Source organism: Ostrinia furnacalis, unplaced genomic scaffold, assembly GCF_004193835.3.
Source record: "Ostrinia furnacalis isolate ACB-3 unplaced genomic scaffold, ASM419383v2 OfSCF2340, whole genome shotgun sequence".
In the NCBI taxonomy this organism is placed as follows: Eukaryota; Metazoa; Arthropoda; class Insecta; order Lepidoptera; family Crambidae; genus Ostrinia; species Ostrinia furnacalis.
This window is the reverse complement of record NW_021132579.1, coordinates 195,533-207,037: the sequence shown is the minus strand read 5'-3', so window position 1 is coordinate 207,037 and position 11,505 is coordinate 195,533. Positions and strand designations below refer to the sequence as shown.

General features: G+C 39.9%; 1 protein-coding gene across 1 annotated transcript; it reads left to right on the top strand.

The window, feature by feature from the left end:
* Window positions 1-5,675, top strand: LOC114355081 (cytochrome P450 4C1-like). Its single transcript, XM_028307742.1, has 10 exons — window positions 1-157; window positions 520-609; window positions 760-870; window positions 948-1,133; window positions 2,106-2,302; window positions 2,977-3,046; window positions 3,140-3,341; window positions 4,058-4,209; window positions 4,660-4,845; window positions 5,494-5,675. The coding sequence occupies exons 1-10, from the start codon at window positions 1-3 to the stop codon at window positions 5,673-5,675; spliced, it is 1,533 nt and encodes a 510-aa protein (XP_028163543.1).
* The last annotated feature ends 5,830 nt before the right edge of the window (window positions 5,676-11,505 follow it).

Sequence of the window (11,505 nt, the reverse complement as noted above, 5' to 3'; positions counted from 1 at the left end):
ATGTTTGTATGGCTGTTGTTAGTCACAGCATTGCTGGCTCTGGCTGTATACAGGTTCAGAAGAAGGAATATGTATCGGCTAGCCTCACTGCTACCAGGTTCTGATCATGAGCTTCCTTTGGTGGGAATTGCTTTTGATCTTGCTGGGAATACTGAAAGTAAGATATAAAAAGCTACTTAGTAATTTGACATTATAATTAATAACGAGAAAGATTCACGTCACGTGTTATGGGTTTTTAGTGACGTACTGGTACCTATCATAAGCCTTTGCGCACACTACGACTAGTTATCCCCTTGAACTTGAGTGATCTCAAAATTTGATTATTCTTTAGGCTGTCCGGGTTCAGATAGTAAACTTCTTTTATTGGTCTTCTTTTAACTTTATGCCTAGGACTCAGCAATCTCCTCTATCTTTACGAAAGAAAACACTTCTTGTCCCCACTATATTCTATAGAAATAGGTATGATGGTTGGCAAAATGGCAATGTATTGATAGGTAGTGGGTTTGTTACCATTTACAGATGTTATGCAACAACTCATAACTTACAGTTACATAGCGATGAGAAACGGTGGACTGATGAGGGCGTGGTGTGGACCTATTTTATTTATCGGTAAAAGTTATTATTTTGTTCTTTAGAAGTGTGTACAGATACAGGCTATAATAAAGCATAGTGTTAGAATTATATTTAGGACTATATTAATATGATGGCATGGAATGATGGCTTGTAGTGATTAATCGAAGTAGTTATTATGTTTTGCAGTTATGGTTGATCCGGTAGATTTGGAGTTCGTAATGAAGCACTGCTTGGAGAAGGGTAATTTACATAAGTTTTCAAGAAACGTCATTGGCAACGGTGGGATCTTTGCACCAGGTACTACATGCGAAAAATAAGGCCACAATTAAATCATAGAATAAAAAAAATATGAAAAGTTAAACTTATTTTTTTAGTTTCAATTTGGCGAAGGCGTCGAAAAATCTTAGTGCCGACCTTCAGCCCTAAAATAGTTGAGACTTTCGTGGAAGTGTTTTCGAAGCAAAGCGAGAAACTGGCTAACATCCTGGCCAGTTCTGCTAACATTGGTGAGGTCAGAATGTGGACTTTTCTTAGCACATACACACTGGACTCTGTGTGCGGTAGGTACTTTTATGGAGTAACAATGAAAAGTCCTTTGTTGAAAGCAAGTCATTGTACTGGGGGTTCAGAGGAATCCTAAATTTTCTTCTTACCGTGTGAGCCGAGTCTTTATGAGTCACTACAGAAGTCTGACTTGGTTGAAAAGGAATGACTAGACAGATTAAATAAAATCGGCATTTCCTTATGAATCCCAACTCTGTTGAGACAGATAGATTTAATTAATAGACTCTGGAGTTGACCCCTTAACTAGAGAGTTCATTTAGGACTCTACATTTTTAAGGTGGTCATGATAAATAAAAGAATATAATAAAACAACGAAATTAATAAGTATTTCTTCAATGTATTTTCGAAGTCCATTATAAATGCTCTATTATTTATCGCGTGTGTGCCTGACTATTTGGTCATGTAATGCAAAATTATATCAGAAGATAGTTTGGTCTAGGTTTATGTTGTAGGAACGCATGATTTTTTACACGCAAGCATAAACTTGTATTAGGTACCGGTATATTTGCTATGGCAATTTAACTTTGTACCAAGCCCCAACCAAGTCATCGTAGACTATGCTTTGCTCTGTTTAGGGAGGCCCTACATTTATTTTAAGAATATTAGTTAATTTGTTTTGTACAAATTACTAATAGTCCCGTTATCCCCTCGTGTCTACACCACAATAGACGAGCGTCAAGGCGGGATTCGAACCTGAATTTCTCGGATGTCGAATCAGCCAGTCCGACCCCTTCACCGTTCGGCTATCGTGGCTTCAAATTGGTGTCATGGTTGTAGCAACCATTACCATTTAATTTGCTACTTTTTATGGACTGGATTGATTCGTGGATTATTAAAATGAACTATCAGCAGAATACATTATTAATACAATAATTGCGTAAGCAGTGGCTTATCAGTGTAGTGTCCAAAATTATGCTTTTTGAGACGTGGTTTATATAACTTAAACTGTTTTATTTGTATGATTATAGAGACCACAATGGGAGTGAAAATAAATTCACTAGAGAACCCCGACACTCCGTTTCTCGTTGCGATGACCAACATGCTGCATTTAGTATGCGAACGATTCTTCCACATTTGGCTGCAGCCGAACTGGATGTACAGACTTTTCCCTCAACATAAGAAGCATGATTATTATTTGAAAAGTGTGCATAATTTTGCTGACGAGGTAATAAGTACTGTTAGGGCTCGTTCCCGCGGTAATCCAGTTTTCTCCATACAGTAATGTAGGATCTTGCAAACTGAGGAGGTTGAGGATTCCGGGTGAAGCTCGCTTCCACCTTCGGCCTGATCATCACTTACCATCAGGTGAGATACAGGGTTAGGCATTAACTGGCCCATCGGAAATCTGGTCCGCGGACCAGTTATAGCTTTTTAAAATACGGATACAGGCAATGAAAAGATACAAGAGCTTCTTCGTAGTGGATAAAAAATCTGGACTATCGTGTGAACACACATAATATTAAGCGTGTTTGAAATTCGTATACAAATTCGGTTTTTTGGGACACTACAAACGGTATGTTCGTGTGAACGTTCATTAAAACACGTAGCTATACTACTAAACGGGATCCTGCAAAAAACTGAATGTTTCTGTGTGAACAAGCCCTTATTGGTGCACCATTTGACTATACTATCGCCCGTATTCACATACGATGTTTGCTAAGTGAAGTAGCAAATCGAAAGCACAGCGTTGAATAGAGCTCTGTTATTGGTTCGTGTGTCACCCTGTGCGTCCACGCGCACTGTGAGACCTCATAGTAATGTTTGTGAATACAGCATAAGCTGACTTAGGTATGCTATTAACGAATTAACAGATTTGTTTTGATACAATATTATTTTCAGGTGATAAAAAAGAAAAGGGAAGAAGTAAAAAATAATACTCAGAACGAAACGGAAACCAAAAGTGAATTTGGTAAACGAGAAAATCGTACAGTTTCTAAAGTTTTTCTAATTTATTGAATTACACATTTTATTATATATTTTCATAAAAGTTTATGTTTTTCAGATTTAAGTAATTATCAAACAAAAACGTTCCTCGATCATTTAATAAAACTTTCTGGTGGTGACGAAGGGTACACGAACGTAGAACTGAGGGAGGAGATACTGATGTTGGCGGTAGCTGGCACTGACACTTCTGCGGTGGCTGTCGGGTTCACTATGAAGCTGCTAGCGAAGTACCCTCACATACAAGAGCAGGTTTATCAGGAGTATGTGCTTTAATTGAATTTAAACTAGCTTCTTCCGCTGGAATAAACAGGTTTCGTCAGCTGGAATAAGCCTTAAGCTTCAACCACACCAAAGCGTGCAGATCGCCATCGCCGGCGCGATCAAAGGCCAATGACAGTTCACGTGACCTGTCATTTCCTTATATGATCGCGCCAGCTATGGTGATCTGCACGCGTTGGTGTGGTTGAAGCATTAGTTATTCCTTATGAAAGATCCGTCAAAATCGGCTCAGGAAACAGAAAAAAAAAAGATAAAGATAGATTTACCAATTTTCACGTAAGTAAACGTCTTGTGTAAGCTGTTATTTTAGCTCGTGATTTTAAAAGCTAACGGTGGAATTTTCAATGGAATCGAACTAGTTAAATATCTAAATAAGTAGTGCCGTGTCGATTTACAAAGCAGACAAATATTTTTGAGATTTTATACAATGTTATTGAACTTTAACTATGAGATTTTCTTTCACGAGAATACAAATTCATTTGTGTACTTTGTAGTCACTGCTCATCATAAATTGAAATTAGGTAAGTACCTAATAATTTTTGCATGGAATTTTAACCTGTTTCATTCGTATCTTTTTAAATTTTGCAATCTAGTAATAAAAATAAAAATCTAGTTTGCCTTCAGCTAATAGGTAATAGATAATGCCTAATACCATTTTATTATGCATATAAATTATTGCACTTTACATGTTTTTAAGGTTGCACGAAATATTTGGCAATTCAGATCGTCGTTTAGTAAAAGAGGACTTGCCAAGGCTGAAATGTATGGATAGAGTGGTGAGGGAAACCATGAGACTGTTCCCACCGGTGCCCCTGATCGCACGACAGGTCGTAGAGGACATAAAGTTACGTAAGTGTTTATGTTACATCTAGTTTCTGGGTGTTTTAGAATGGGCTTTTACTGGTATACTGGATATGTAGAGTTTCTGACTCATTTCCAAGATTCGTTATAAAACCAAAGATCGCGACAGGTACATCCAGAACACGAGTTTGGAATAAAACTATTAAGTATTTGCTCGGGATACTATGTGACTGTAAGGTACCTCCCTGTGTTTCAACCTGGGCACTGGCCAGCGTGCATTGAGCGCTAGAGTTTACTAGGTACACCAAACATCTTATTTAACAAACGTCAGAAATCTGTCTAACTCCATACGAGAAACACCGGTTATCGTTAAAGTTGCGGTCAAATTTAGGTAGTGCAACTCATCCTTAATATAGAACACGTATGAAAAGAGTGTTGCGAATGCATTTTTTGTCGAGTTGTATACTTGTATTTATACAGCTTTTTATGCTTATACAGCCTCAGGTCACATACTTCCCGCTGGGGGTACAATATCAATCTCCATCTGGGGGGCACACCGGGACCCCAAGTACTGGGGTCCGAACGCCGAAGAGTTCGACCCGGATAGGTTCCTACCTGAAAGGTTCAACCTGACTCACCCGTGCAGTTTTATGCCGTTTAGTCAAGGACCAAGAAACTGTGTAGGTACGTTCATTCGCGTTCGTTTGAGCCAAATAACGTCCACTGCTGGACAAATACCTCCTCCAAGGTCTCAGGTATGTAATACCTATTCAGTATAGTAATTAATTTAGTAATTGCATGTCAATAGATACTTTTTAGGATCATCCAGATGTTATCAAGTGTATCAAGTAGTCTGTGGGCTGAGTGTGAGTTTATATCAAACACTAGGCACTCTGACGACTTAGCTTTTCTGATATAGTTCCAAAATACTGAACTGTCCTATCGATGACATTGACAGTGGGGCGCCACCGTCAATACCGAATCGCTGGTTCCGATTTTTGCCATGTTGGAAACTTAAATAGTTGAACGATGGTAGCGCCCCCCTGTCATTGAGTTTGGTGGGACAGTTCAGCGTGGGTCATCTATATCATATTGTTGAGGGTAATCATCATCAAGTCATTTATTCTCCAATGCAGGAGCAAGACTCTCTCTAATTTACCAAAGAGAAATGGAGAATTTGACCTATACTCGCCACGCCGCGCTGCTGGCCCGAAGAATTGTCGTGGCCGTTGTCCTTTAGGGAAGAGTGGGGTGATATTAGAGCTATAAGTTAGTAGTACCCAATCATCTGTGCTTTTTGAGATTTTAACATTTATTTTATTTGCGTCACAGGTTACCAATACGCGATGATGTCGATCAAGACTGTATTATCAGCTGTTCTCAGAAGATACAAGCTCGTAGGGGAACCTGAGGAAACCAAAATTCCCCATATTCGTGTCAAGGTGGATCTAATGCTGAAAGATGTTGATGGCTTTAAGGTGTGCCTGGAGCAAAGGAAGCTAGTAACTCAATAATATAGGATTAATTTTCTCAGTTTTTTATGTAATAGATGATGTCTGATGATGCAGTATTGGGCCTTACCTATACGACATTGTAATTATACCTTTAAATACTTCTGATTAGTTTAATTCGCAAAATACTTAAAACAATTTGATATTCCACTTTTAATCTTTTCTTCCTAAAAAACTTAAAAATGTATGCGTAACTTTTATCCACATTCATAATCTCTCTACAGTTGATGTAAAACTCCTTTCATTACGACTGTAAAAAGTTTCTATTTTTATTTTTTCTTCTAAAAGTGTAATTAAAAACTTTTTCTGTCAAAAATTGACAATGTTAGCAATTATAATTATAATAGTTAAATATTTACCTGTGATTAGCCGGCTCCGTCTATATTCTTTGCGTCTTGGTCACGATTGTACAGTGGTATTTCTTCATAAACTGCACATCAAAGACCGTTCTTTGTGCGAGTGTGGCCTGGATGAGGTGAGAGCACACCGGATCATATTATCTTCTTCGCTTGTAAACATTTTCCTCTTTCCCTATTAGATATCCTCCCCTATAAAGAATAATAAAAATTAAATAATTTAGGTAGTAATAAAGAAAGGAAGGATAACATTTTTTTTATCATAATGACAATAATTGGTAAGTATATGTATAATTAGCTCACTTAATAATTTTTGGTTGTTTAACTTTGACTTCACTTGATGAGCGCACCTGGTAACCAGACTTTTAGGTAATTAAAGCGGTTTCAGCAAAAACAAGACAAGCTTAAACGTTTTTTCGTCAGACTATTTCAGTAAAACATGCTATGTCAATCAAAAGTTTGGTTTATTTTTGCAAAACCTTCGTTTTAAAGCTTTCTTTTAATGAGAATGAGGCTAGCTGTGTATTGTGCAATAATAACTAGTTTGAATGCAGAGCTATTACAATCAATTTCCACCAAAGCAAACTAGTATCATTACTGGGAGGTTAAGGCCCGCCATACCCGAACAGCTTGAAGTAGTTAAAATCGAGTTCCACGACTTTATGCTGCGACTGCACAGCCAACTACAGTACTCTACGTATACACATTAGAGGTGGGCGCCGATAAAAAATTGGCCGGCGGCGGCGCGCCGACTTTTTGACCTCGGCGGCGGCGGCGTCGGCGGCGTGACCTTGTTTGACCTTTGTTCATTAGGTTTTTTTTTTAAATCAGCTTTTTTAGTATCTGTCGTCAAGACTAATCAGGTGATTTGCAGTTGGTTGGAGTTTGAGCCACTAAAGCAGTGGTTTACCCTAGTAAATTAGCTCTCTTGATCATAGATACTTTGATAATTGGATAGCGGGTTTGGCTGAGATCAGGTTCTCGTGTATTTCCTAAAGGCGAGCGTACCAATGTGCCGATAAAAGTACTTTTGAGCTCTTTGGAGGTACATAGTTAATGTTGGATTAGCTGACTGTCAGTGGAATGTTATATTCAGTTCTGTTTTATTTATATTTATGGTTTTTCCATGTCATCCTACGGTCCAGGATTTTAATGAAGGTTGATTGCAGCAATGTGTCGAGGTCTAGATTGGCCGGAGGATAAGTTTCACGTTTTAAATGATAATATGGTGAGACTTCGGGGCTTAATTACATGCGCCACTTGGTCAGCCAAGCAGCTGACATTGCAACAGCTAGTCACTTTAAGATCACAGTTACATTTGAGGAATGCCGCAGCTTTCTGGTGTCTGGGCTACTTTACTAGTAGATGTTATAGAGTATCGGAACAAGTACAGAGTCCTGGGGTACTCCAGCTCTGCAGCTAAAAAGAGAAGATTTTGTCTTCCCCAAATCGTCGGTCCACCTCGTGGGAGGCCTGCCGACGCTACGTCTTCCGGCTCGTGGTCGCCACTCAAAAACTTTACTGCCCCAGCGGCCATCAGCTCTACGAGATATGTGCCCCGTCCACTGCCACTTGATTTTAGCGATTCTGTGGGCTATGTCAGTCACTTTGTCCTCCTGCGTCTTTCGTCCTTAATTAGCGTAGTAGGAATCAGCAGCAGAATGTCCAGCAGTGGACGTCATTTGGCTGAAACGAGAGGAATCAATCTTCTACTTTGAACTTGAGAAGGGTAAGCGGAAACATGGCGGTCAACTCCTCAGTTAGTCAAGTACAAAGATATCCAGAAGCAGCATACGAAAAGATGCAAAATGAGCCCTCTCAAATCACAATGGGAAGGTTTGGCAGCACAGCAACTAGAATGGCGGGAGATTGTGTTGTATAGAGGCGAGTCCGCGAATTCAACGAGCAGCGCATAACTGAACTCGACGCAAAACGCGATGATGTAAATCCCGTCCATTTGCCGTTATTCACTATAATTATGTTGGCGGCGGGTAATTTATTACTCCCAATGTGTGAGGAGTTTGCCGCGAAGATCGGCTACGTAAGCCATCTTCGGGCGCACCAGCGCTGTTAAGACAGCTAAGTCGAAGTGGTCACCATGACAGAAATCGGTCGGATGAATCATCATCATCAGTAGGAATCAAAGGCAGGCATAGCTGCAAGTCTCGGATCAAGTCCAATGTCAAGCATCTAATTTTTTTGATTGAATTGTGGATTTTTTGGATTATCCGTGTCAATGGGTTTAAATAAACCGGCTTGTCATGTAGCAAAGGTCTGAGATTTTTCTTGTCAGTTCGCACTCATGTATTACCGGACCTAATAAGCGGAGAACACTTTGAGGGAGGTACTTTGTTGCCTTCCAGAGGTTGTGGTTCCCATTTGCACTCCAAGACATATTTGCCAATCTCTGTGTGAGTGATTCGCTTAAAGTATAGTCCAATAGTGTGGGTTATCTGCCAGACGAAGGCGGGGTTTTCTTTCTTGACAGCAAGAGAGACCGCGGCGCCTCTCGCGATCAATTATTTACTAGACCAAGCAGTAACTTGAATAATGTACTTGATTAACTGTTAATATAGTTAGTATTAAGTTATTCAATCAATTATTAGTATATCAACGGCATTAAGTTCGCCTTGTGTACCATTAAAGACATTTAAAGAATAAATATTATAGTTAGTTCTTCTGTTATATGGTTTACTGATGGGTCAAAAATGGGCCCTAACGTAGGCTTTGGCGTGTATGGAGAGCAGCCGAAGCTTAGGCTATCTCAAAGCCTGTGTAAATTTGCCTCTATCTTTCAGAAGTTTACGCCATTATTGAATGTGCGGAAGCTAACCTGCGAAAAAATTATGCCAACCACATAATTTACATTAACTCAGACAGTCAGGCCGCGCTGGCCTTAAACTCCAACTTAATCACCTCAAAGTTGGTAGAAAACTGCATGAGTCGACTGAATACCCTAGGAAAACGTAACAGAGTAACGCTAAGATGGGTTCCAGGTCACGCGGGAATCGTGGACAATGAAAATGCCGACGAACTGGCCAGAGCGGGAGCGGAGGGAACACAATGTGGCATTCCCAAAAGTCTCGCTCGAATGACCCTGGAGAACATCTATTTAAAAAAATCCTTTAAGGCATGGTCAGACACGCTAGAATTAACTCATTCCAAAGCTCTTATAAAAGCCTATGACCGAAAATGCTCTAAGCAGATCATAGGACTGAGTAGGATCACAATGCGCATCTTAGTTCGAGCCTTCACTGGACACAGCAGCTTAAACAAGCACTTGTCCACTATGGGACTGTCCAAATCAAGAACGTGCAGGATGTGCCAAGAGGCAGATGAAACGCCACTACACATTTTCACGGACTGCGGACCTTTGATGCGCAAGCGGAGCTTACACCTGGGCAAACACATCCTAAGCCCACAAGATGCAAAACATATCGCCCCCAAATGCAATTCCTAATGGATGCAGGACTCGGAGGCAAACTGTAAGGAAAATAGCGGCGATCACAATAGATCGGTACCGGTCGCAGTGATACTAGGACTTTATTGAACTAGAATAGCCGCTCAACTCAATAAAAAATAGTTCTTCTGCGTTTGAAACACAAATTAGTACAGTATAGGAGAGGAATAAATTTCAAATAGTTTGTACAATATCAGTATCGGCGCGCCGACAGCTGGTTGTCGGCGGCGGCGGCGTGAAAAAATTCGCGGCGGCGGCGGCGCGCCGGCGTGGCGCCCACCTCTAATACACATACACGGAACCGCTTCAGCATTTGTGAATGCTTCGGGAGGTCAAGCAGTACCCTCATCAGGCATAAATTGACTGATCGAGCTGTTGACTGCTCTCGCGCAGTAACATCCGCTTTTCATTCCACGTCGCGCACGCTTGACCTATTGAGCTGTTGAAACTAAGTCCTCCAGTATGGATGACCTACACTGAACTGTCCCACCAAACTCATTGACAGAGGGGCGCCACCATCGTTCAACTATAATAGCTTCCAACATGGCAAAAATCGGAAGCAGCGATCCGGTATTGACGGTGGCGCCCCGCTGTCAATGTCACGGGTGAGACAGTTCAGTGTATTGGGTCTATAGTTATGTTATCAATGGCAGCTTCAAGCTGTTGATATTGATCACTGGCTAACTGCTCAAGCTGCCCGTGTATGGCGAGCCTAATATCTAGATATCAAACCATCGTAACTTTCTTACTTTAGTAATGCTGACTTCTAAAGAAATTAAGGTTGATAAAAATATTAGGGTTGACAAACTTGGAGGGCGGTTGCTACATGAGGGTGGTGTTGGTTAATTCATAAGTAATTGGATACGTGTTTTACGTTTATGAAACTTTACTTGTTACTGTCGGCCGTTTGGTGTAGTGGTACAGAACGGACTACTATGCCGAGAGGTCCCGGGTTCGATTCCCGGCCGGGCAGAAATTGAAATGATGAATTTTAATTTCTGTGACGGGTCTGGGTGTGACTATGTATAATATTTATGTATTTAAAAAAAAAAAAAGTATATAAGTAGTATATCCGTTAAGCTAGCACCCATAACACAAGCATTAAGTTGCTTACTTTGGGGCTAGCAGGCGCTGTGTGAAATTGTCCAAAGATTTATTTATTATTTATTTATTATTATTATTTATTTATTGTGTAAAATTATCTTCATATTCCTAATGAATTATTTATAAGAGAATGCTGCTGCATGGGAGACACAAGACAGTAGGCAAATTAGAAAATTTATTTATTTTTTTTATTTTCACCAACTTCAACCTTTATAAAAATACTAGCTTTCCGCCCGCGGCTTCGCCCGCGTGGAATTTTGTCTGTCACAGAAAAACTTTATCGCGCGCGTCCCTGTTTCAAAAACCGGGATAAAAACTATCCTATGTTCTTTCCCGGGACTCAAACTATCTCTATGCCAAATTTCATCAAAATCGGTTGCGAGGTTTAAGCGGGAAAGCGTAACAGACAGACAGACAGACAGACAGACAGACAGACAGACAGACAGAGTTACTTTCGCATTTATAATATTAGTTAGGATTAGTTAGGATAGCTAACAACCTGCATTTTTAACTATGAGAAAACATAATCATAACAAAAATCGGCCCACCTACGTTTTACAGGAAAACTCGTCTCTACTGACACAATCATGGTGCCCCAACAATATTGGTGTTATTTGAAAGCCCAATAAATATCCATAAAGAAAAACACATTTAATTTCTTAATAAACGATTAACATTACAATAAATGTGACTTGAAAAAAGACCTAACTTTGGGCTCACCTCTGGGATCAATTAGACCAATTTTTATAGTTATAAAACCAAAGAATGATCTCACGTGTCCTCTTTAACAGATGGATAGCGATTAATCTCAACTTAACAGTATTAAAACCATAAAAGTTGGCTCAATCATAACTACCTATTTTTTGAAGAAGTGACTCTGGATCCCTCTAAAGACACAGTTTTGGGGTAAAAA

Excerpts from the sequence above, each read along its gene's own strand:
- LOC114355081 (XM_028307742.1), top strand. The coding sequence starts at position 1 with ATGTTTGTATGGCTGTTGTTAGTCACAGCATTGCTGGCTCTGGCTGTA. Across the intron at positions 158-519 it reads TCTTGCTGGGAATACTGAAA|ATGTTATGCAACAACTCATA; the intron begins GTAAGATATAAA and ends TACCATTTACAG. Across the intron at positions 3,047-3,139 it reads GGAAACCAAAAGTGAATTTG|ATTTAAGTAATTATCAAACA; the intron begins GTAAACGAGAAA and ends TATGTTTTTCAG.